This window comes from Bos taurus, chromosome 2 (genome assembly GCF_002263795.3).
Source record: "Bos taurus isolate L1 Dominette 01449 registration number 42190680 breed Hereford chromosome 2, ARS-UCD2.0, whole genome shotgun sequence".
Classification (NCBI taxonomy): domain Eukaryota; kingdom Metazoa; phylum Chordata; class Mammalia; order Artiodactyla; family Bovidae; genus Bos; species Bos taurus.
The window spans coordinates 86,254,963-86,282,412 of NC_037329.1; the positions used below are offsets into that span (position 1 = coordinate 86,254,963).

A 27,450-nucleotide genomic window follows, 5' to 3' on the forward strand; every position below is an offset into this window, starting at 1 on the left:
GTAAGATGACAATAGTAAAGACAGTCTTTTTATTTCTTAAATCATTTGTATTATTCTTTAATAATAAATGTTTTACCTTATTTTCCACCTTTAATAAAATTTTTTTTAATTGTTAAAGTAAAAAAGACAGTAGATAAGATCCCATGAATCTACTATTGAAATGGTTAATTTCGGGCAGACCACATCAACTGCTAGTGGATGACATCAATATGATAACCAAGTGAGGTGTGTTCTTTATACCATGTTTAAAAAGGCAAGATAATCTCTTAAGAAAATATTTTAATAAAAATCTGAAATAACATGATTAATGTACAGATTTGTTAGATAAATAAAATCACTATCTACTTCTGAAGTGAAATATACAAAAGAAATAAATACTGACTGAACCAGTCATTATCTGATTTGACTAACAGAAACTGATAAAGCTATCAATCTCAGAATTTGTAAAAAGAGCAAGGGAAGAGATTATCAAAGTGGCAGTTTTAAGGGCAGAATGATGATGAATAAATAAATAACTGGAAAGATATGCAAAGTTAAATTATTTTTTACATTGCAAAATATGTTACAAATTGGTACAAAAATCTTTCCCAAGTATATCTAGGTAATATACTTCCAGTTTTGTAATCTGTGTCAAGTGGAAAATCAGAGCCAAAGTATAAAACTAAACTGTATTAGAAACTTTACAGAATACATCTATGTCATGCATGTACATATGTAATCAATTAATGGAGGAGCTGGACTCCACAAAGTGCAAGCAGAAAGCAACTTCAATCTTTCTCACCCCTGGCACTTTAAAAGCACTTTGTTAAAACTAGTGTTTACCAGTGGTGAGAGGGAAGGGGGAGGGAAAAAAAGGGTGGGAGTTAAAAGGTACAAACTATTATGTATAAAATAAATAAGCTGTAAGGATATAATGGCAACCTAGTCCAGTATTCTTGCCTGGAAAATCCCATGGACAGAGGAGCCTGCAGGGCCGCAGTCTGTGGGGTCAGACAGGACTGAGCAACAAGGATACACAGGGTCTGCATGCAGGTTAAGTTGCTTTAGTTGTGTCCAACTCTATGACCCTATGGACTGTAGCCCGCCAAGCTCCTCTGTTCATGGGGTTCTCCAGGCAAGAATACTGGAGTGGGTTGCCATTTCCTCCTCCAAGGGATCTTCTCGAGCCAAGGATCAAACCCACATCTCTTAGCTCTCTTGCACTGGCAGTCAGATTCCTTACCACCAGTGCCACCTGAGAAGCCCACACAGGGAATACAGACATTTAAAAAACAATTTTATTTATTTTTGGCTGTGCTGGGTCTTTGTTGCTATGCTCGGACTTTCTCTAGTTGAGGTGAGTGGGGGCTACTCTCTAGTTGGGGTGTGTGGGCTTCTCACTGAGGTGGCTCCTTTTGATCCTGAGCAAAGGTTCTGAGTGTCTGGGCTTCAGTAGTTGTGGCATGTGGGCTCAGCAGTTGCGGCTTCTTGGCTCTAGAGCACAGACTCAATAGTTGTAGTGCATAGGCTTAGTTGCTCCATGGCATCTGAGAACTTCCCGCATGAGGGACTGAACCCGTGTCTCTTGCACTGACAGGTGAATTCTCCACCGTGAGCCACCAGGGAAGTCCTGGCCAATATTTTATAATAACTATAAAGGGAGTAAAATCAATAAAAATTTTGAATCACTATGATGTACACTGAAGCTAATGTACATCAACTATACTTTACTAAAAAACAAATTTTTCAAAGGGTAAACAGACAAATAAAAATCATTGTGTTGAGCTGGTTTTCCTAGCCTCCAGATAAAAATCAGGAAAAATTATTTTTTGGCATGTTAACAGATTTCACAGTTTATTGTGATCCACACAGTCAAAGGTTTTGGCATAGTCAATAAAGCAGAAATAGATGTTTTTCTGGAACGCTCTTGCTTTTTCGATGATTCAACAGATGTTGGCAATTTGATCTCTGGTTCCTTTGCATTTTCTAAAACCAGCTTGAACATCTGGAAGTTCACGGTTCACGTATGGCTGAAGCCTGGCTTGGAGAATTTTGAGCATTACAGGTCAGGAAGCAACAGTTCGACCTGGACATGGAACAACAGACTGGTTCCAAATAGGAAAAGGAGTACGTCAAGGCTGTATATTGTCACCCTGCTTATTTAATTTATATTCAGAGTACATCATGAGAAATGCTGGACTGGAAGAAGCACAAGCTGGAATCAAGATTGCTGGGAGAAATATCAATAACCTCAGATATGCAGATAACACCACCCTTATGGCAGAAAGTGAAGAGGAACTCAAAAGCCTCTTGATGAAAGTGAAAGAGAGTGAAAAAGTTGGCTTAAAGCTCAACATTCAGAAAATGAAGATCATGGCATCTGGTCCCATCACTTCATGGGAAATAGATGGAGAAACAGTGGAAACAGTGCCAGACTTTATCTTTTTGGGCTCCAAAATCACTGCAGATGGTGACTGCAGCCATGAAATTAAAAGACACTTACTCCTTGGAAGGAAAGTTATAACCAACCTAGATAGCATATTCAAAATCAGAGACATTCATTACTTGCCAACAAAGGTCCGTTTAGTCAAGGCTATGGTTTTTCCAGTGGTCATGTATGGATGCGAGAGTTGGACTGTGAAGAAAGCTGAGCGCCAAAGAATTGATGCTTTTGAACTGTGGTGTTGGGGAAGACTCTTGAGAGTCCCTTGGACTGCAAGAAGACCCAACCAGTCCATTCTGAAGGAGATCAGCCCTGGGTGTTCTTTGGAAGGAATGATGCTAAAGCTGAAACTCCAGTACTTTGGCCACCTCATGCGAAGAGTTGACTCATTGGAAAAGACTCTGATGCTGGGAGGGATTGGGGGCAGGAGGAGAAGGGGACGACAGAGGATGAGATGGCTGGATGGCATCACTGACTCGATGGATGTGAGTCTGAGTGAACTCCGGGAGATGGTGATGGACAGGGAGGCTTGGTGTGCTGAGATTCATGGGGTCGCGAAGAGTCAGACATGACTGAGCAACTGAACTGAACTGAACAGATTCCAAATGCTGACTCTCTTGTCAGGTACTTTTTTCTTTGGTGATGTCCTTGCTGAGAACTCCTGACTACAATTTTAGACCTAGATTCTAGGGGTCTACTTCACATAGATTTTTTTCTCTCCTGGGGTCACTTTATACTTTTTTGGAAAGATTTTCTTCTATGAAGTTCTTATCTTGCTCTTGGGAAAAAAACTTTGCTTGTTGTGAGATGTTCAGCATGTTCCCCCTGTAGCCTTCTTTTCTAGCTCTGCTTCCATAGTCCACATCACCTAGAGGAAGGCATGGCAACCCATTCCAGTATTCTTGCCCGGAGAACCCCATGGATAGAGGAGCCTGGCGGGCTATAGTCCATAGCGTCACAAAGAGTTGGACGTGACTGAAGTGACTTAGCAAGCATGCATGCACAAGTCTAAAAGATTCTATCTCACAAATTCCAGGAGACAAATATTAAACTCTCTTCAGTTCAGTTCAGTTGCTCAGTCGTGTCTGACTCTTCACAACCCCATTAATTGCAGCACGCCAGGCCTCCTTGTCCATCACCAACTCCCGGAGTTCACTCAGACTCACGTCCATCCAGTCAGTGATGCCATCCAGCCATCTCATCCTCTGTCATCCCCTTCTCCTCCTGCCCCCCAATCCCTCCAAGCATCAGGGTCTTTTCCAATGAATCAACTCTTTGCATGAGGTGGCCAAAGTACTGGAGTTTCAGTTTTAGCATCATTCCTAACAAAGAAATCCCAGGGCTGATCTCCTTCAGAATGGACTGGTTGGATCTCCTTGCAGTCCAAGGGACTCTCAAGAGTCTTCTCCAACACCACAGTTCAAAGGCATCAATTCTTCGGCATTCAGCTTTCTTCACAGTCCAACTCTCACATCCATACATGACCACAGGAAAAACCATAGCCTTGACTAGACAGACATTTGTTGGCAAACTAATGTCTCTGCTTTCGAATATGCTATCTAGGTCGGTTATAACTTTCCTTCCAAGGAGTAAGAGTCTAAACTCTCTTAGTCATTCTCTAAGGTCCTCTTCACTTGGTTGAGAATGGGAAATGCCATAGCATTCTAAAACTCTCTTGTTAAAAAAGCCTCATTCGGGGATGATATGGGAGAATGGCATTAAAATATGTATAATATAAGAAAAAAAAAGCCTCATTACCAGTCTTCTTTATTAACCTCATCCTCAAGACGTGGTTAATAATGAGCACTCCTCATGTGCTCAAAATGGGCAATAAGCTAAGGGTCCTAAAACTGGTTTCATGACTATTGGTTTGTCTTGTTAAACAGCCTATTATCTAATGTTGTCTTTGGGACCTCTCAAAATTTTGAATTAGCAATAGTCACGCTACACATGTACTTTAAATAAATGCCATCAAGTTACTTTCATTTTTACTAAGTGAATAAAATACTTTAATTTTATACTTAGCATAGTAACAGAATTAAAGAACAACTCTCCCAAACCTAGTCTAATACTAAAATAATTTCAGTAACCATAATATTTCATATGGGTCTAATAAAGTTCAAAAAGAAAAAAAACCCAGAAACAAAGTCTTCTACTATTTCAAAGGTATAAAAGAATGTGATTTTATTTGCGAATGCTATAGACCAGAAGTGAAAGTGAAGTTGCTCAGCGTGTCTGACTCTTTGTAACCCCATGGACTGTAGTCTACCAGGTTCCTCAGGCCATGGAATTTTCCAGGCAAGAGTACTGGAGTGGGTTGCCATTTCCTTCTCCAGAAGTAGGAAACCATTTTCTGTAAAGGGCTAATGGGTAAATATTTTAAGCTTGCAGGTCATATATCTCTCTTGCAACCACTCAACTCTTCTACTGCAGCACAAAAGCAGCCACAAACAATTATGTAAACAAATATGGCTGTTTTCCAATTACATTTTATTTACAAGACACCAAAATGGTCTGGCATTAGAGTTTACTTACCCTCAACCTCCCATAAGAATTAATGAAAAGAAGAATGTTGATTAACTAAAAGAGACTGTCATAAATCACATTATTTTATTATGATATGTTTATTAAATATAATAACTAGAAACTGACATAATAACAATAACATAAAAAAAAATCAGCCTGTGGTCCAGTATTTTCATAATACCTTGGAAATTATTTCTATGTTAGCCATGGGAGCAAAACCGACCCTATTACATTTGATAAAAATAAGTCCTTTATTGGACAGACTGATGCTGAAGTTCCAATACTTTGGCCACCTGATGCAAAGAGCCAACTAACTGGAAAAGACCCGGATGCTGGGTAAGATTAAAGGCAAAAGAAGGAGAGGGTGGCAGAGGACAAGATGGTTAAATAGCATCACCAACTCAATGGACATGAATTTGAGCAAACTCCAGGAGATAGTGAAGGACAGGGAAGCCTGGCATGCTGCAGTCCATGGGGTGGCAAAGAGTCGGACATGACAACAGCGTAAGTAAACAATCTATCTTCTTATATGACATGTAGATCCCTCATTAAAAAAAAAAGAAAATACCACTGCTATCAAGGCTTAACTACCTCTTTTAAATTACGAGAGTATTTATTTGCAAGAGAAAGACTAAAATGAAAGATATTCAAAAAAGGACTGAAACTATCAAAGATTTGCATTGTAATTTAATGTTTACCTGGTAGTGATATGCAGGTTGTTGATAAACAGGCTGAGCTACCATCACAGGGGAACTAGATATAGAACGTGACTGTTAAGAGCAAAGAAAAGTAGCAAAAATTATTTTAGGCAAAATTCTTTAAAATTGTTTATGACAAAGTTTATCTTACACTGTTACCTAAACCCAGTCAACTTACAGTTTATGACTGGAAATATAATTTTCCCACCTCTTATTGATATTATTGCAACTCCACTTCAAGTTTATTAAAATTATCACAATATTTCTACTTCCATGTGGTTTCATTTCCACAGTAATGTTAAAACCACCCCCAGAAAAGTTGCTTTTATGAATAAATACATTTTCTAAGAGAATATTTCCCTGATGCTGGGAAATATTCTTTCCCTGATGCTGGGAAAGATTGAAGGCAGGAGGAGAAGGGGATGACAGAGAATGAGGCCGTTAGATGGCATCACCGACTCGATGGACATGAGTTTGAGCAAGCTCCAGGAGTTGGTGATAGACAGAGAAGCCTGGCATGCCGCAGTCCATTGGGTTACAAAGAGTTGGACACGACTGAGCGACTGAACTGAAGAGAATATTAGATGAAAACTAGCAGCTGGAGTTAAGGTGACATAGCTTATTTCCATTGCAGAGACAAGCAGTAGATGTTTACACAGCATTTAGAACTGAATGAATAATCATACCTTATTTGCCACTAATTTCCCACTACTTACAAATAATCAACATCCTATTCCTTTGTTATATATTTAATTAAAGCAAGTGCATTATTTATTGAAGAATATTAAACTCTATTTTAAATAAGTCATCTAATAAATTTACAAGTGATTTGTTCGATAAAAGTACATATAACACTTGATTATTCAGAGTAATAGAATAAACCTCAAAATAGATTATTTAAAGCCAGATCATTATAAAACAGGCAAACTGTATTACAAAATAGGTAAAATAGACTTTAACGACAGCAATTAAAATTCAATTTGTATCAATGTATGGCAAAACCAATATTGAAAGTAAAAAAAAAAAAATTCAATTTGTAACATGGGATCTAATTTGCACATTTACCCATCCACCCAAATTGAAGAAAAGTATCATCGTTTTGCATAATTTTCAGACAATTGTGCATTAATAAAATTGTACTACAGATTAACATTTGAAAATAATAATGTAATTTATTATATTAACACATTAAAGAAGAAAAAATGATATTCTCAGCAGACACAGAAACTACACTGTTAAAATTCAATACCCTTTCAGGATAAAAAGTTAGTAAACAGAGTAAAAAAATAACTTTCTTAATTGATTTAGGTCAGTAATTCTCAACCAGGTGGGACACTGCACTCCCAGGAAATATTTGGTAGTATTTTGGTTTTCATAAATGTAGGGAGGCTAGGAATCCACTAAAAATCCTGCAATGTACAGGACAGTTTCTGCAAAAAAGAAACAACCATCTGACCCCAAATGTCAACAGTGCTAAGATGGAGAAAACTTGGTTAAAGTTTAGAGTATCTTAACATATCTATATCTATGTAGGTTTTGAAAGATACTCATATAAACCTTAATGATTAATTACTGAACTTTCATTTTTTTAAGAACAAGATTATGGTGTTAAAACATAAATAATGTGGGAGAGACATTGCCAGTTCGTTTATTCTTATAGCATAAAAATTGGTGCTTCAGGAATTGACACTCTTGGAAAGCATTTTCTGCCTCCTGCTAGTTGTGGAAGTGTTTTTCTACAATAACTTGTCAAGATGCTTGAAGAAGTGGTAGTCCACTGGGGAGAGGTAAGGTGAATATGGTGGATGAGGCAAAACTTTGTAGCCCAATTTGATCAACTTTTGAAGCATTAGTTGTGCAACATGTGGTCAGGTGACGTCATGGAGAACTGGGCTCATTCTGCTGACTATAGGCATTGCAGTTTTTGGTGCATCTCATTGATTTGTTGAGCATACTTGTCAGATGTAATGGTTTTATCAGGATTCAAAAGCTGTACTGGATCACATGAGCAGCAGACCACCAAACAGCGACCATGACCTTTTTTCATTAGATGTGTGGCTTTGGGAAGTGCTCTGGAGCTTCTTCTTAGTCCAGCCACTGAACTGGTGGTCACTGGTTGTCATATAAAATCCACTTTTCGTTGCAGGTCACAATCCGATAAAGAAATGGTTCACTGCTGTTGTGTAGAATAAGAGAAGATGACACTTAAAAACAATTTTTTTTTAAAATTTTTGGTCAGCTCATGAGGCACCCAATTTTTTTCACCTTTCTAGTTTGCGTCAAATGCCAAATGGCCATAGAATGGTCAAAACTGAGTTCTTTAGCAACTTGTGTAGTTTAAGATGATCAGGTTCGATTTTGGCTTTCTGTTGGTCACTGTCAACTTCCAATGGCCGGCCACTACACTCATCTTCAAGGCTCTCATCTCCTCTGCAAAACTTCTTGAAACAGGACCGCACTGTATGTTCATTAGTAGTTCCTGGGACAAATGTGTTATTGATGTTGCAAGCTGTCTCTACTGCTTTAAGATGTATTTTGAACTCAAATAAGAAAACTGCTCAAATTTGTTTTTTCTCTAACATCATTTCCCTAGTCTAAAATAAACAGAAAGTAGTTAAGTCATTAGCAAAAAAACACAAAGCAAGAAATGTCATTAACATTATGTGTAACATAACCACATTTATTTAAAAATGTATTCCAATATCAAACAGCAAAGTTCAACAATGCAAGACCACAATTACTTTTCCAACAACCCAATATGTCTAAACTATTTAAAATTCGGTAAATTTCAGATTTCAGCTTAAATGAGTGAGAGTATTCCTAATTTTTCAAAAAACCTTTAGAGGATATATAAGCAAAAAATTTTGAAGACTACTGTCCTAAACTCTCACATAATATATACAAAACCTAAGTGGTTAATACAGTCCTTTAAAGAAAATTTTTATACTCTATTATTTATTTACCATTATATAACTTTTCTAAATAGGGTAATGCATTATAATAAATAATTGCATTTATTGTATATTACTGTATGTGTGTGTATGCACGCTCATTCTCTTTGTGACTCCATGGACTGGAGCCCAGCAGGCTCCTAAGTCCATGGAATTTTCCAGTCAAGAGTACTGGAGTGGGTTGACATTTACTACACCAGGGGATCTTCCCAACCTAGGGATCAAATTCACATCTTCTCCATTGGCAGGTGGATTCTTTACCACTGTGCCACCTGGGAAGCCCTCCATATATTATAATCATGAGCAATATATTCATTATATTTATAGAACTTTATTCATTTATATATATTTCAATCTCAGATCTGCTAAATGTAGATTTCCAGGTACTATTTCTGTTCAGGAAAAAAAAAAAAATCCTCCACATGTGATTCTCTGAATTTGTGGAATATGATCACAAAACATACCCCAAGAAAGCTCCAAATGGATTACAGAGTTGAATATAAAGTAAAATGAAATCATGGAATAACTAGTAGAAAGTAAATCTGAGTAGTTTTCAGATCCCTAGCGGGGCAACATTGTGTAAGTGATGAAGTAAAATTAAAAAATCAATTCATTTAGTCATAAAACTTTTAAACTTACAAAGAGTGAAAAAGATGAAAATACCATGTAAAATTTATATATAAAATAATAAAGTTTCATTCCATATTAAAGTCTTACAAATTGATTAGAATAAAAATAGGACCTTAATGGCTAAATTAAAAAAAATCACAAGCAGTTTATAAGTAGTATATGTAATTTAAAAATTGCATTGAAAATATTTCATGTAATTAAATTTTTTGTTGTTGATGTATAGTTGATTTACAATGTTGTGTTAATTTCAGGTGCATAGCAAACTGATTTAGTTACACACACGTGTGTATGCACACACACACGCATTTTTTTCAGATTCATTTCCTTATTCATTTCCTTTACAGGTTAGTACAATATATTGAGTACAGTTCCCCCAGTGTAGTCTTGATTGTAGAAAAAACTTAAAATGTCCATTGTGGGGAGCGAGCTCCGCCCCTGGCAAAGGTCATGAGGAAGGAGGCTTGGCATACGCAAAGGCGGGATCAAGCCTCAGGAGTCTCCCTGGAAATTCTCGAGCAATCTACCCCCAAAACCAGAGTCTGCCTACTTTCTGCTTTGTGCTTTCACCTACACCTCTGACTTTACGGGGGGCTGTCCCCCACTACCTCTCTGAAAAAAAAAAGTTAGCTTACAGCTCCAGTTAATAATTCCTGGGTGTGACAGTGTTTAACCTACAAACTCCTTTGGAAATCCTCTAGCCTGCCTGAATAGGTTTTTCCGGCCACATGTGATTGTTCAGAGCCTCCCAACTGTGAGAGGCAGGAGATGTTCTAAACTGTCTAAATACAGATTCCTTTGAGCAGTTAAAAGATTGATTAGAAATTGTATTGGTGAAGGAATTTTCACTTGTTGGGCCAATGTTTGCTGCTAAGTCTCCATATCCCTTACCTGCTGTGTCCCTGGCAGTGTATTGATTAATATAATTGGTGTAAGTAGTAGCTTTAATGTTTGTAACCTGGGACCCTTGAGTTAATTCTTTTTCTTGTTATAGCCCACCATACCTTTGCTCTGTAGGAATGCAACTTTATCTAATGCTTTTGGAGGGTGGCTCCTGACCAATCACCTTTAGAGAAAAATAAGTTTTCTGAAGAAAGGGTCTTAAATTGTTAACAGGCCTCCGGGCCAGAAGATGATGCAAATCATCTAACTTTTGCATATGCTAAGTTTGCAGGAAGAAAGCCTGGCTTGCTGCCTGACTACCCCTTCCCCCATTATCCTCTATGCATAACTTAAGGTATAAAAACTACTTTGGAAAATAAAGTACGGGCCTTGTTCACCGAAACTTGGTCTCACCGTGTCGTTCTTTCTCTTACCTTCAGGCTGAATTATTCAGCCTCTTTTCTCCACTGAATCTTCCTACTGAGCTATCCTCATTCTGTTACTCTTTATATCCTTAATTAACGTTTAATTAAGCAATTGTTTCCTGATCTTCGCCGACGCCGTCCCCGCTTCAAATTCCCTGGATCAGCCGGGGCTGGTCCCCGGCAGTCCATCAATACAGAATATACACTCATACAATGGAAATTAAATAAAAAATTTAAATCAATCAACTAGATGTGCTAGGATCAACATGGTTTAATCTTAAAAAACAATAGTGAATAGAAAAACCAGATTATTTATATAGCATTTAAAAGCTGCCTAAAGCAACACAATATAAAGCTGCCTAAAGCAACACAATATATCTATTTCTTAAGAATACCTACATTTGTAGTATAAACATATAAAATGGATAGGAAAGATACTCTGGTTAACCTTTGAGGAGGAAAAGAGAACAAGATAGTCAAGGCAAGGAGACTTTATTTGAATTTGTCATATTTTATTTTCCCCACTACCTGCCTCCTGAGAAACCTGTATGCAGGTCAAGAAGCAACAGCTAGAATCAGATATGGAACACCAGACTAGTTCCAAATAGGGAAAGGAGTACGTCAAAGCTGTATATTGTCACCCTGCTTATATAACTTATATGCAGAGTACATCATGTGAAATGCTGGGCTGAATGAATCACAAGCTGGAATCAAGACTGCCGGGAGAGATACCAATAACCTCAGATATGCAGATAACCAGCTGCTAAAGAATCAGACTGCAATGCAGGAGACTCAGGTTTGATTCCTGGGTCAGGAAGATCCCCTGGAGAAGCAATAGGCTACCTACTCCAGTATTCGTAGGCTTCACTGGTGGCTCAGTCAGTAAAGAATCCACCTGCAAATGGGGCAGACCTGGGTTCGATCCCTGGGCTGGGAAGATTCCATGGAGGAGGGCTTGGCAAACCAATTCAGTATTCTTGCTTGGAGAATACCCATGGACAGAGGAGCTTGGCAGGCTACAGTCCATAGGGTCACAAAGAGCTGGACATGGCTGAGAGACTAAACACAACACAGCACATGCAGATGACACCACCCTATGAGCCCCAAGAAAAAGAAATACAAAAAGGCAAAATGGTTGTCTGAGGAGATCTTACAAATAGCTGAGAAAAAAGAAAAGCGAAGGAGAAAAGGAAAGATGTATTCATCTTAATGGAGAGCTCCAAAGAACAGCAAGGAAAGATAAGAAAGCCTTCCTAAGTGAACAATGCAAACAAATAGAAGAAAATAACAGAACAGGAAAGACTAGAGATCTCTTCAAGAAAATTAGAGATACCAAGGGAACATTTTATGCAAAAATAAAGGACAGAAATGGTATGAACCTAACAGAAGCAGAGGAGATTAAGAAAAGGTGGTAAGAAAACACAGAACTATACACAAAAAGATCTTAATGACCCAGATAACCACAATGGTGTGATCACTCACCTAGAGCCATACATCCTGGAGTGCGAAATCAAGTGGGCCTTAGGAAGTATCACTACAAACAAAGCTAGTGGAGGTGATCAAATTCCAGCTGAGGCACTTCAAATCCTAAAAGATGATGGTGTTAAAGTGTTGCACTGAATATGCCAGCCAATTTGGAAAACTCAGCAGTGGCCAAAGGACTGGAAAAGGTCAGTTCTCATTCCAATCACAAAGAATGGCAATGCCAAAGAATGTTCAAACTACCGCACAACTGCACTCATTTCACAAGCTAGCAAGGTAATGGTCAAAATCCTTCAAGCTAGGCTTCAACAGGATGTGAACTGAGAACTTCCAGATGTACAAGCTGGATTTAGAAAATGCAGAGGAATCAGAGACCAAACTGCCAACATCCATTGAAACATAAAAAAAGCGAGAATTCCAGAAAAACATCTAATTCTGCTTCACTGACTATGCTAAAGCCTTTGACTGTGTAGATCATAAATGTGGAAAATTCTTAAAGAAATGGGAATACCAGACCACCTTATTTGCCTCCTGAGAAACCTATATGTAGGACAAGAAGCAACAGTTACAACTGGACATGGAACAGACTGGTTCCAAATTGGGAAAGGAGTACGTCAAGGCTGTATATTGTCACTCTTCTTATCTAACATATGCAGTACATCACGCGAAATGCTGGGCTGGATGATGCACAAACTGGAATCAAGATTGCTAGGGAAAATATCAATAACCTCAGATATGCAGATGATACCACTCTTATGGCAGAAAGCAAAGAGGAACCAAAGAGCCTCTTGATGAAAGTGGATGAGGAGTCTGAAATCCTGGCTTAAAACTCAACATTCAAAAAACTATGATCATGGCATCCAGTCTCATTCAGTTCAGTTCAGTCGCTCAGTCATGTCCGACTCTTTGCAACCCCATGAATCGCAGCACGCCAGGCCTCCCTGTCCATCACCATCTTCCAGAGTTCACTCAGACTCACGTCCATCCAGTCAGTGATGCCATCCAGCCATCTCATCCTGTCGTCCCTTTCTCCTCCTGCCCCCAATCCCTCCCAGCATCAGAGTCTTTTCCAATGTGTCAACTCTTTGCATGAGGTGGCCAAAGTACTGGAGTTTCAGCTTTAGCATCATTCCTTCCAAAGAAATCCCAGGGCTCATCTCCTTCAGAATGGACTGGTTGGATCTCCTTGCAGTCCAAGGGACTCTCAAGAGTCTTCTCCAACACCACAGTTCAAAAGCATCAATTCTCCGGCGCTCAGCCTTCTTCACAGTCCAACTCTCACATCCATACATGACCACAGGAAAAACCATAGCCTTGACTAGACAGACCTTTGTTGGCAAAGTAATGTCTCTGCTTTTGAATATGCTATCTAGGTTGGTCATAACTTTCCTTCCAAGGAGTAAGCGTCTTTTAATTTCATGGCTGCAGTCGCCATCTGCAGTGATTTTGGAGCCCCCAAAAGTAAAGTCTGACACTGTTTCCACTGTTTCTCCATCTATTTCCCATGAAGTGATGGGACCGGATGCCATGATCTTTGTTTTCTGAATGTTGAGAGCTTTAAGCCAACTTTTTTACTCTCCACTTTCACTTTCATCAAGAGGCTTTTTAGTTCCTTTCAAGGCAAATAGATGGGAAACAATGGAAACTGGGCCAGACTTGATTTTCTTGGGCTCCAAAATCACTGTGGATGTTGACTTCAGCCATTAATTTAAAAAATGCCTGATCCTTGGAAGAAAAGCTATGAAAAACCTAGACAGCATATTTATCATCTGGTGACCAAAACCATCCCAAAGAAACAGAAATGCAAGAAGGCAAAATGGTTGTCTGAAGAGGCCTTACAAATAGCTGAGAAAAGAAAAAAAGAGAAAGGCAAAGGAGAAAGTGAAAGATATTTTCCAGTGAATGCAGATTTCCAGAGAGTAACAAGGAGAGATAAAAGGCCTTCTTCAATGAACAATGCAAAGAAGTAGAGAGAAACAATAGAATGGGAAAGACTAGAGATCTCTTCAAGAAATCTGGAGATATCAAAGGAACATTTCATCCAAGTATGGGCATGATAAAGGACAGAAATGATGAGGACCTAATACAAGCAGAAGGGATTAAGAAGAGATTGCAAGAATACACAGAAGAACTATATGAAAAAGGTCTTCATGATCAGGGTAACCATGGTGCTGTGGTCACTCACCTAGAGCCAGACATCCTGGAGTGCGAAATCAAGTGTGCCTTAGGAAGTATCACTGCAAACAAAGCTAGTGGAGGTGATGGAATTCCAGCTGAGCTACTTCAAATCCTAAAAGATGACGGTGTTAAAGTGCTGCACTGAATATGCCAGCAAATTTGGAAAACTCAGCAGTGGCCACAGGGTTGGAAAATGTCTGTTTTCATTCCAATCCCAAAGAAGGGCAGTGCTGAAGAATGTTCAAACTACCATACAATTATACTCATTTCACATGCTAGTAAGGATATGTTCAAAATCCTTCAAGTTAGGCCTCAACACTATGTGAATCGAGAATTTCCAGGTGTACACGATGGGTTTAGAAAAGGCAGGGTAAACAGAGGTCAAATTGCCAACATTTGCTGGATCATGGAGAAAGGAAGGGAATTTCAGAAAAACATGTACTTCTGTGGATGTTTGTTTCCACAATAAACTGTAGAAAATTCTTAAAGAGATGAGAATATCAGACCACCTTACCTGTCTCCTAAGAAACATGTATGGGGGTCAAGAAACAACAGTTAGAACTGGACATGGAAACATGGACTGGTTCAAAATTGGGAAAGGAGTATGTCAAGGCTGTATATTGTCACCCTGCTTATTTAACTTATATGCAGAGTATACCATGCGAAAGCCTTGCTGGATGAATCACAAGTTGGAATCAGGACTGCTGGAAGAAATATCAACAACCTCAGATATGCAGATGATACCACTCTAATGGTAGAAAGCAAAGAGGAACTAAAGAACCTCTTGATGAGGGTGAAAGAAGGGAGTGAAAAAGTTGGTTTAAAACTCAACCTTCAAAAAACTAAGATCATGGCATCCAGTTCCATCACATCAAGGCTAACAGAAGGGGGAAAAAGTGGAAGCACTGACACATTTTACTTTCTTGGGCTCCAAAATCACTGTGAATGGTGATTGCAGTCATGAAATTTAAAGGCACTTGCTCCTTGGAAGGAAGGCTATGATAAATCTAGATAGCAAGGCTATGACAAACTTAGACAGCATATTAAAAGAGAGACATCACTTTGCCAGCTAAGGTCTGTTTGTCAAAGCTATGGTTTTTCCAGTAATGTAAGGATGTGCGAGCTGGAGTATAAAGAAGGCTGAGCACTGAAGAATTGATGCTTTTGAATTGCAGTGTTGGAGAAGACTCTTGAGAGTCCCTTGGACAAGAAGGAGATCAAACCAGTCAATCCTAAAGGAAATCAACCTTCAATATTCATTGGAAGGACTGATGCTGAAACTCCAATCCTCTGACCACCTGATGGGAAGAGCCAACTTACTGGAAAAGACCCTGGCGCTTGGAAAAATTGAGGGCAGGAAGAGAATGGGGCAACAGAAAATGATATGGTTGAATGGCACTACAGATTCAATGGACATGAGTTTGAGCAAACTCTGGGAGACAGTGAAAGACAGGGACCTGCTGCAGTTCATGGGGTTGCAAAGAGTCAGACATGACTGAACGACTGAACAACAACAAAATCTTGCCAGCTAAAGAACAGAGTACGGAAAACCATCCTTAAATAGAGACTAATGAAAAAAAATGAGCGGTAGTTACATGGCTGTCACTTTATTATATTTGTCTGTGGCTGAAATATTTCAGAAATAAAAATTTAATAGCAACAGATGAAAACCCTTTTAAAATGAAATTACTTACAGGCCAAGGTGGTGGGACAGAAGTAACCTCTGGAGTATGAAAATAAGCAACACCATTATGATAAGTGTAAGGATATCCAGTTGAAGTTGTTAGATACATTGTTCCAGCTGCTGGCATTATACTGGAACCTAAAACAAAAAGGAAATAGTAATAATTGAAACGTTCAGTTTAACATTTAAAAATGTAATTTCTGAACACTGAAAAATGTTTCTCTTTACACAAATATAGCTATAGTAAAAACTGAGTATTAAAAATTCTTTAAACATCCCATATATTAAAGTATCTTTGAAGCATTTATTTTCAAACTTACTACCCTTAGAGCTTTTGTAGCTTATGGTAAATAAAAAGAAACAAGTTTAATCAGATCAGATCAGATCAGTCGCTCAGTCGTGTCCGACTCTTTGTGACCCCATGAATCGCAGCACGCCAGGCCTCCCTGTTCAACACCAACTTAATTCTGGTTTTAAAGTAGTATAATGAAATAGAGAACTTTACAATTGAGATTATTATCAGCAAAGTACTTATTTTTACAAATATAAACTACATATAATTTAGAGTTACCTAAAGACTACTGACACTGTAGCAAAGTCCCTAAGATCTCAGTAAGACCATCTATTTGTAAAAGCCCAAAGAAGATGGAGGCAGTGAAACTGGACAAAATACTTGTTCTACCTTAAAAATTCTTAGGATCTACTATCAGCAAGTACTCACTTATGCTATGGCTGTATTTTACTCTCTAGTCTACCTTTGCTACAATTGCTGTTGTTGCAAACATGACCACAGACCTTCATGTTGCTAATTCTGGGTCCTCATTTCTTTTCCCAGGTCAAGTTACATATACTCTTCCCCACAAAATAAAAAAAGTCCTTTTTGTCAGGAGAAGACTTTAAAAATTTTATGTGCCAAGTCAGATTTAAGTCCTTGACTAATAGGTTACATAAATTACTGAGGTGGCAATCCTCCTTCCACTATACTGCTGCTGCTGCTGCTAAGTTGCTTTAGTCGTGTCCACCTCTGTGCGATCCCATAGACGGCAGCCCACCAGGCTCCCCCATTCCTGGGATTCTCCAGGCAAGAACACTGGAGTAGGTTGCCATTTCCTTCTCCAATGCATGAAAGTGAAAAGTGAAAGTGAAGTTGCTCAGTCGTGTCCGACTCTTAGCGACCCCATGGACTGCAGCCTACCAGGCCCCTCCGTGCATGGGATTTTCCAGGCAAGAGTACTGGAGTGGGGTGCCATTGCCTTCTCCGTCCTAGTGTGTCTCAAAATTTTAAATTCATTATAACAAGCTAGACAGCTTGTTAAAATACAAACTTCAGGTCCCCATTTCAAGAGATTTTTGATTCAAGAGACCTGGGATGGGGCCTGAGAAACTATATTTTGACAGAGCCCAAGTTAACTATTGGTGGCTGCAAACCACACTGACAGCAGCACTAGCCTTCTACTCTAAGTAGCACTACTACTCAGCTCATATTTTCACGACATTTCATCCAGTATTATTACAGCATATTTTAGTGGTTCTTATTCTCTTGAGAATCTGATGAAAGCCAAAGACCCTTTTCACAAATGTATATATATATATTCAAACAAAATTTTGCATGCAATTTGGAAGGTCCGTGGAATTCCCTCCAAAGATCACCTTTTAGGTACCACAATTAAATAAAGAAATTTTTATTCTTAATTTAAGTACCACAGTTAAATAAAGAAATTTTGAGTGATTATTATTATAATGCATTGGACTAGGCCTTAGTGATAGAGCCAAAAAGAAACAAGAAAAAAATTGAGCATGCTATGGTCTCTGTCTTCACAGAGGTTAGGGTCTGGTAAGGAAGACAGTCATTAGCTAATTACACAACTAATTATATTTTGATAAATACAAAAGGCAGTATAGGTAGTACAGGTTATTATATTGGGTAGTATAGGGTACTGGAGAAGGCAATGGCACCCCACTCCAGTACTCTTGGCTGGAAAATCCCATGGACGGAGGAACCTGGTAGGCTACAGTCCGTGGGGTTGCAAAGAGTCGGACACGACTGAGCGACTTCACTTTCACTTTTCACTTTCATGCACTGGAGAAGGCAATGGCAACCCACTCCAGTGTTCTTGCCTGGAGAATCCCAGGGACGGGGGAGCCTGGTGGGCTGCCGTCTATGGGGTCGCACAGAGTTGGACACAACTGAAGCAACTTGGCAGCAGCAGCAGTACAGGGTACAACACTGAACATTATATATTGTATGTCTAGTAATTGTGAGGAAATTGATATTTGGGCTGAGTTTTAAAGAATGAATGGGATGGCAAAGTCACTGTAGGTGAAGAAAACAGTGCATCAGAAATATGGTTATGTTCTGGAATGAAGGATGGCTAAATGATTAAAGCATGGAAAAGATAAGAACAGCTCAAAATAAGCAGAGAATAACATGATAAGATGGGCATGTTTGAAAGATCACTCTGGCTGCCTTATGTGTGATGGGTGGTAAAGTACTGATAGCAAAACTGGATTCAGAAAGATCAGTTAGGGAGGGAGGAGCCAAGATGGATGAGGAGTAGGACGGGGAGAACACTTTCTCCCCCACAAATTCATCAAAAGAGCATTTAAACGTCGAGTAAATTCCACAAAACAACTTCTGAATGCCGGCAGAGGACATCAGGCACCCAGAAAAGCAACCCAACTCTTCGAAAGGAGGTAGGAAAAAATATTAAAAACAAAAAAAAAAGAGACAAAAGAGGGAGGGACGGAGTTCCGTCCCGGGAAGGGAATCTTAAAAAGAGAGAAGTTTCCAAACATCAGGAAACCTTCTCACTGCCGAATCTGTGCCGAGCTTTGGAAGCACAGAGGGCAACATAACAGGGAGAAAAAATAAATAAACAATTTAAAACTCGCAGATTGCGAGCCCTACGGTAACTCCCCCAGCAGAGAAGCAGCGCAGACGCCTGCATCCGCCATTAGCAAACCGGGGCTGGGCAGGGAGGCGCGGCGCGGGCTGCATCGCTGAGAGTAAGAATCTGGCCTGAATACCCTGAGCGCTATCTGAGCGAAATAATTTGGGCTAGCAAACCAGACTGTGGGATACCTACCACGCGAAAAGCCAGCCCTAACCTAAGACCGCCAGGCCCGCGCACGGAACAAAGGACTGAACAGAGATAGCCGGCTGCAGACCTTCCCCCTCCGGTGACAGGCAGCCAGAGCCGGAAGGGGGCAATCGCAGCCCCAGAGAGACATTATCTATAAAATTGTAAGCAGGCTTCTTTGCTAACTAAAACTTCTTGGGGGTCTGGACGGTCAACATCTGCCTGAGAAGGTGCGCCGGTTTTACATCCAGATGACCGAGCGGCGGGGAGGCGATAAGTCGCAGCATTGGCGCTCGCCTGGGAAGAGCAAATTGGCGCTCGGACCTGGGAAGAGCACAAAACGCAGGCCCAACTGAGTCTGCGCCTCTGAGGACTACCCGAGTGCCTGAACCTGAGCGGCTTGGACCTGGGAGGTGCATGCAGCCCAGGGCCAGCCTCGGACTGTTCCCGGCGGAACAACCTAGAGTCCGAGCAGTGTGGACAGGAAGGCTACACGCGCCGTGAGCTGGGGCAGACCCAGGGTGGCTGAGGCACTGCGAGCCCACGCCAGTGTTATTTGTTTGCAGCATCCCTCCCTCTCTCCCCACAGCGCGACTGAACAAGTAAGCCTAAAAAAAAAAAAAAAAAGTGTCCTCCACCGTGCCCTTTGAGTCAGGGCGGAAACCAGATACTGAAGAGACTAGCAAACAGAAGAAGATGTAACAGAGGGAAACGCCTTGGAAGCTACAGGCAATAGATCAAAACCCTGTGGTTACTACAGACTACATAGGAAGGGGCCTATAGATCTTGAGAAATATAAATCTGACCAAGGAACTAGCCAAAAATGAACTGAACCCACAACACCCACAAAAAAAAAAAAAAAAAAAAAGTCCTAGATATATTTTTATTATTTTTACGATCATTCTTTCTTTTTTTTTAATTAAAAAAAAATAAATTTTAAGTCCTCTATTGTTCCTTTAATTTTCACCTTTATATCCTATTACTTTGCAAAAAAAAAAAAAAAAAAAAGACCCTATTTTTTTCTTCTTCAGCAAACTTCATATATATATATTTTATAATTTTTTGACCTTGTTTTTTTTTGTTTGTTTTTGTTTTTTTCTTCTTTTCTTTAACATTGTATTTTTGAAATTCTAAACTCTACTCTAGATTTTTAATTTTCGCTTTTTGGTATATGTTATCAATTTTGTACCTATAGTTTTTTTTATATAATTTCTGTGACTTTTTTTTTTTTTTTTCCTTCTTCTCTGTTTCTTTCTCTTCTTCTTTTATATAACATTGTATATCTGAAATTCCAAACTTTACTCTAGATTTTTAATTTATGCTTTTTGGTATTTGATATCAATTTTGTACCTGTATTTTCTTTATAATTTTTGTGACATTGTTTGTATTTGTTTGTTTGTTTTCTCTCTTTATTTTTCTTCTTCTTCTTTTTTTTTTTTTTTTAACATTGTATTTTTGAAATTCCAAACTCTACTCTAGATTTTTAATTTTTGCTTTCTGGTATTAGTTATCAATTTTGTACTTGTACTTTCTTTATAATTTTCGCGACCTTGTTTGTTTTTGTTTGTTCGTTTTTTCTCTCTTTCTTTTCCTTCTTCTTTTCTTTAACATCGTATTTTTGAAATTCCAAACTCTACTCTAGATTTTTAATTTTCGCTTTCTGGTATTAGTTATCAATTTTGTACCTGTACTTTCTCTATAATTTTCGCGACCTTGTTTGTTTTTGTTTGTTCGTTCTTTCTCTCTTTCTTTTCCTTCTTCTTTTCTTTAACATCGTATTTTTGAAATTCCAAACTCTACTCTAGATTTTTAATTTTTGCTTTTATGTATTTGTTACCAATTTTGTACCTATAAGGACCCAATCTTCAGGACCCATTTTTCACTAGGGAGTGAGATTACTGGCTTGACTGCTCTCTCTCCCTTTGGACCCTCCTTTTTCTCCACCAGGTCGCCTGTGTCTCCTCCCTAACCCCTCTCTACTCTACCCAACTCTGTGAATTTCTGTGTGTTCCAGACGGTGGAGAACACTTAGGGAACTGATTACTGGCTGGATCTGTCTCCCTCCTTTTCATTCCCCCCTTTTATCCTTCTGGCCACCTCTGTTACCTTCCTCCTTCTTCTCTTCTCTGTATAACCCCGTGAACATCTCTGAGTGGTCCAGTTGTGGAGTGCACATAAGGAAGTGACTACTGGCTAGCCCACTCTCTCCACTATTGATTTACCTCATCTCATTTGGGTCACCTCTAACTCCCTCCTCCCTCTTCTCTTCTCCATGTAACCCTGTGAACCTCTCTGAGTGACCCTCACTGTAGAGAAACTTATCATCTTTAATGTAGATGTTTTATCAATGGTGCTGTATAGAAGGAGAAGTTTTGAAACTACTGTAAAAATAAGACCGATAATCGGAAGCAGGAGACTTAAGTCCAAACCCTGACTCCAGGGAACTCCTGACTCCAAGGAACATTCATTGACAGGAGCTCATCAAATGCCTCCATACCGACACTGAATCCAAGCACCACACAAGGGCCAATAAGTTCCAGGGCAAGACATACCAAGCAAATTCTCCAGCAACAAAGGAACACAGCCCTGAGCTTCAAGATACAGGCTGCCCAAAGTCACCCCAAAACTATAGACATCTCGTAACTCATTACTGGACATTTCATTGCACTCCAGAGAGAAGAAATACAGCTCCACCCACCAGAACACCGACACAAGCTTCCCTAACCAGGAAACCTTGACAAGCCACCTGTACAAACCCACACACAGTGAGGAAATGCCACAATAAAGAGAACTCCACAAACTGCCAGAATACAGAAAGGACACCCCAAACTCAGCAATTTAAACAAGATGAAGAGACAGAGGAATACTCAGCAGATAAAGGAACAGGATAAATGCCCACCAAACCAAACAAAAGAGGAAGAGATAGGGAATCTACCTGATAAAGAATTCCGAATAATGATAGTGTAATTGATCCAAAATCTTGAAACTAAAATGGAATCACAGATAAATAGCCTGGAGACAAGGATTGAGAAGATGCAAGAAAGGTTTAACAAGGACCTAGAAGAAATAAAAAAGAGTCAATATATAACGAATAATGCAATAAGTGAAATTAAAAACACTCTGGAGGCAACAAATAGTAGAATAACAGAGGCAGAAGACAGGATTAGTGAATTAGAAGATAGAATGGTAGAAATAAATGAATCAGAGAGGATAAAAGAAAAACGAATTAAAAGAAATGAGGACAATCTCAGAGACCTCCAGGACAATATTAAACGCTACAACATTCGAATCATAGGGGTTCCAGAAGAAGAAGACAAAAAGAAAGACCATGAGAAAATACTTGAGGAGATAATAGTGGAAAACTTCCCTAAAATGGGGAAGGAAATAATCACCCAAGTCCAAGAAACCCAGAGAGTACCAAACAGGATAAACCCAAGGAGAAACACCCCAAGACACATATTAATCAAATTAACAAAGATCAAACACAAAGAACAAATATTAAAAGCAGCAAGGGAAAAACAACAAATAACACACAAGGGAATTCCCATAAGGATAACAGCTGATCTTTCAATAGAAACTCTTCAAGCCAGGAGGGAATGGCAAGACATACTTAAAATGATGAAAGAAAATAACCTACAGCCCAGATTATTGTACCCAGCAAGGATCTCATTCAAGTATGAAGGAGAAATCAAAAGCTTTTCAGACAAGCAAAAGCTGAGAGAATTCTGCACCACCAAACCAGCTCTCCAACAAATACTAAAGGATATTCTCTAGACAGGAAACACAAAAACGGTGTATAAACTCGAACCCAAAACAATAAAGTAAATGGCAACGGGAACATACTTATCAGTAATTACCTTAAATGTAAATGGGTTGAATGCCCCAACCAAAAGACAAAGACTGGCTGAATGGATACAAAAACAAGACCCCTACATATGTTGTCTACAAGAGACCCACCTCAAAACAGGGGACACATACAGACTGAAAGTGAAGGGCTGGAAAAAGATTTTCCATGCAAATAGGGACCAAAAGAAAGCAGGAGTAGCAATACTCATATCAGATAAAATAGACTTTAAAACAAAGGCTGTGAAAAGAGACAAAGAAGGTCACTACATAATGATCAAAGGATCAATCCAAGAAGAAGAGATAACAATTATAAATATATATGCACCCAACACAGGAGCACCACAGTACGTAAGACAAATGCTAACAAGTATGAAAGGAGAAATTAACAATAACACAATAATAGTGGGAGACTTTAATACCCCACTTACACCTATGGATAGATCAACTAAACAGAAAATTAACAAGGAAACACAAACTTTAAACGATACAATAGACCAGTTAGACCTAATTGATATCTATAGGTCATTTCATCCCAAAACAATGAATTTCACCTTTTTCTCAAGCGCACATGGAACCTTCTCCAGGATAGATCACATCCTGGGCCATAAAGCTAGCCTTGGTAAATTCAAAAAAATAGAAATCATTCCAAGCATTTTTTCTGACCACAATGCAGTAAGATTAGATCTCAATTACAGGAGAAAAACTATTAAAAATTCCAACATATGGAGGCTGAACAACACGCTGCTGAATAACCAACAAATCACAGAAGAAATCAAAAAAGAAATCAAAATTTGCATAGAAACGAATGAAAATGAAAACACAACAACCCAAAACCTGTGGGACACGGTAAAAGCAGTCCTAAGGGGAAAGTTCATAGCAATACAGGCACACCTCAAGAAACAAGAAAAAAGTCAAATAAATAACCTAACTCTACACCTAAAGCAACTAGAAAAGGAAGAAATGAAGAACCCCAGGGTTAGTAGAAGGAAAGAAATCTTAAAAATTAGAGCAGAAATAAATGCAAAAGAAACAAAAGAGACCATAGCAAAAATCAACAAAACCAAAAGCTGGTTCTTTGAAAGGATAAATAAAATTGACAAACCATTAGCCAGACTCATCAAGAAACAAAGGGAGAAAAATCAAATCAACAAAATTAGAAACGAAAATGGAGAGATCACAACAGACAACACAGAAATACAAAGGATCATAAGAGACTACTATCAACAATTATATGCCAATAAAATGGACAACGTGGAAGAAATGGACAAATTCTTAGAAAAGTACAACTTTCCAAAACTGGACCAGGAAGAAATAGAAAATCTTAACAGACCCATCACAACCATGGAAATTGAAACTGTAATCAAAAATCTTCCAGCAAACAAAAGCCCCGGTCCAGACGGCTTCACAGCTGAATTCTACCAAAAATTTAGAGAAGAGCTAACACCTATCCTGCTCAAACTCTTCCAGAAAATTGCAGAGGAAGGTAAACTTCCAAACTCATTCTATGAGGCCACCATCACCCTAATACCAAAACCTGACAAAGATCCCACAAAAAAAGAAAACTACAGGCCAATATCACTGATGAACATAGATGCAAAAATCCTTAACAAAATTCTAGCAATCAGAATCCAACAACACATTAAAAAGATCATACACCATGATCAAGTGGGCTTTATCCCAGGGATGCAAGGATTCTTCAATATCCGCAAATCAATCAATGTAATACACCACATTAACAAATTGAAAAATAAAAACCATATGATTATCTCAATAGATGCAGAGAAAGCCTTTGACAAAATTCAACATCCATTTATGATAAAAACTCTCCAGAAAGCAGGAATAGAAGGAACATACCTCAACATAATAAAAGCTATATATGACAAACCCACAGCGAACATTATCCTCAATGGTGAAAAATTGAAAGCATTTCCTCTAAAGTCAGGAACAAGACAAGGGTGCCCACTTTCACCATTACTATTCAACATAGTATTGGAAGTTTTGGCCACAGCAATCAGAGCAGAAAAAGAAATAAAAGGAATCCAAATTGGAAAAGAAGAAGTAAAACTCTCACTATTTGCAGATGACATGATCCTCTACATAGAAAACCCTAAAGAGTCCACCAGAAAATTACTAGAAATAATCAATGACTACAGTAAAGTTGCAGGATATAAAATCAACACACAGAAATCCCTTGCATTCCTATACACTAATAATGAGAAAACAGAAAGAGAAATTAAGGAAACAATTCCATTCACCATTGCAACGGAAAGAATAAAATACTTAGGAATATATCTACCTAAAGAAACTAAAGACCTATATATAGAAAACTATAAAACACTGGTGAAAGAAATCAAAGAGGACACTAATAGATGGAGAAATATACCATGTTCATGGACTGGAAGAATCAATATAGTGAAAATGAGTATACTACCCAAAGCAATTTATAGATTCAACGCAATCCCTATCAAGCTACCAACAGTATTCTTCACAGAGCTAGAACAAATAATTTCACAATTTATATGGAAATACAAAAAACCTCGAATAGCCAAAGCGATCTTGAGAAAGAAGAATGGAACTGGAGGAATCAACCTACCTGACTTCAGGCTCTACTACAAAGCCACAGTTATCAAGACAGTATGGTACTGGCACAAAGACAGAAATATGGATCAATGGAATAAAATAGAAAGCCCAGAGATAAATCCATGCACATATGGACACCTTATCTTCGACAAAGGAGGCAAGAATATACAATGGATTAAAGACAATCTCTTTAACAAGTGGTGCTGGGAAATCTGGTCAACCACTTGTAAAAGAATGAAACTGGACCACTTTCTAACACCATACACAAAAATAAACTCAAAATGGATTAAAGATCTAAATGTAAGACCAGAAACTATAAAACTCCTAGAGGAGAACATAGGCAAAACACTCTCCGACATATATCACAGCAGGATCCTCTATGACCCACCTCCCAGAATATTGGAAATAAAAGCAAAAATAAACAAATGGGACCTAATTAACCTTAAAAGCTTCTGCACATCAAAGGAAACTATTAGCAAGGTGAAAAGACAGCCTTCAGAATGGGAGAAAATAATAGCAAATGAAGCAACCGACAAACAACTAATCTCAAAAATATACAAGCAACTCCTACAGCTCAACTCCAGAAAAATAAACGACCCAATCAAAAAATGGGCCAAAGAACTAAATAGACATTTCTCCAAAAAAGACATACAGATGGCTAACAAACACATGAAAAGATGCTCAACATCACTCATTATCAGAGAAATGCAAATCAAAACCACTATGAGGTACCATTTCACACCAGTCAGAATGGCTGCGATCCAAAAGTCTACAAATAATAAATGCTGGAGAGGGTGTGAAGAAAAGGGAACCCTCTTACACTGTTGGTGGGAATGCAAACTAGTACAGCCACTATGGAGAACAGTGTGGAGATTCCTTAAAAAACTGGAAATAGAACTGCCTTATGATCCAGCAATCCCACTGCTGGGCATACACACTGAGAAAACCAGAAGGGAAAGAGACACGTGTACCCCAATGTTCATCGCAGCACTGTTTATAATAGCCAAGACATGGAAGCAACCTAGATGTCCATCAGCAGATGAATGGATAAGAAAGCAGTGGTACATATACACAATGGAGTATTACTCAGCCATTAAAAAGAATACATTTGAATCAGTTCTAATGAGGTGGATGAAACTGGAGCCTATTATACAGAGTGAAGTAAGCCAGAAGGAAAAACATAAATACAGTATACTAACGCATATATATGGAATTTAGAAAGATGGTAACAATAACCCGGTGTACGAGACAGCAAAAGAGACAATGATGTATAGAACAGTCTTATGGACTCTGTGGGAGAGGGAGAGGGTGGGAAGATTTGGGAGAATGGCAATGAAACATGTAAAATATCATGTAGGAAACGAGTTGCCAGTCCAGGTTCGATGCATGATGCTGGATGCTTGGGGCTGGTGCACTGGGACGGCCCAGAGGGATGGTATGGGGAGGGAGGAGGGAGGAGGGTTCGGGATGGGGAACACATGTATACCTGTGGCGGATTCATTTTGATATTTGGCAAAACTAATACAATTATGTAAAGTTTAAAAATAAAATAAAATTAGAGGAAAAAAAAAATGAAAAAAAAAAAAAAAAGAAAGATCAGTTAGGAGGCTTTTCAAGTAATTAAGGCAAGCAGAGTGGGTAGCTGGGACTAGAATGTTGGTAACAGAGATGGAAAATAGGTGACAGATTTGAAAAAAAAGGTAATAATCCGTGTACACGCCTAGTTTCTAAAACAATGACTTTGCCTTTATAAGCTGTATTTTCTATTTACAAAATAGAACAATACCTCACAGGTTGCTGTAAAGATTAAATGAAATAATTAAAACCCATAATGTTGACCTTTATGCTAAACAGTTCTTAAGTAACTATTTGTTTGAAAGCATTCAGGATAGTACTGATTTATGTTCTGTTTTTAGCAACCTGTGGGCTGCATAAAACAGGTTTTTATGAACACTCCCAGTTGTTTTTACTGATGGTGATAATGGATTAAGAATTGTTATTATATGCTATAGCTTAACTCTTACAACTAACAGCAGTAGTCTGAAAATATTCAGCATTCTGACATATTT

At 38.6% G+C, this 27,450-nt stretch overlaps 1 protein-coding gene across 2 annotated transcripts in view; it reads right to left on the bottom strand.

Annotated features, from left to right (window-relative positions):
* The window catches only part of BOLL (boule homolog, RNA binding protein), a gene marked incomplete at its 5' end in the record, with an annotated part of 68,862 nt that overhangs the window by 28,645 nt on the left and 12,767 nt on the right, over nucleotides 1–27,450 (bottom strand). For both annotated transcript variants that reach the window (NM_001168704.1, NM_001102115.1), the window contains 2 exon segments: nucleotides 5,647–5,718; nucleotides 15,886–16,013. In NM_001168704.1, coding sequence (NP_001162175.1) covers nucleotides 5,647–5,718; nucleotides 15,886–16,013 — 200 coding nt within the window.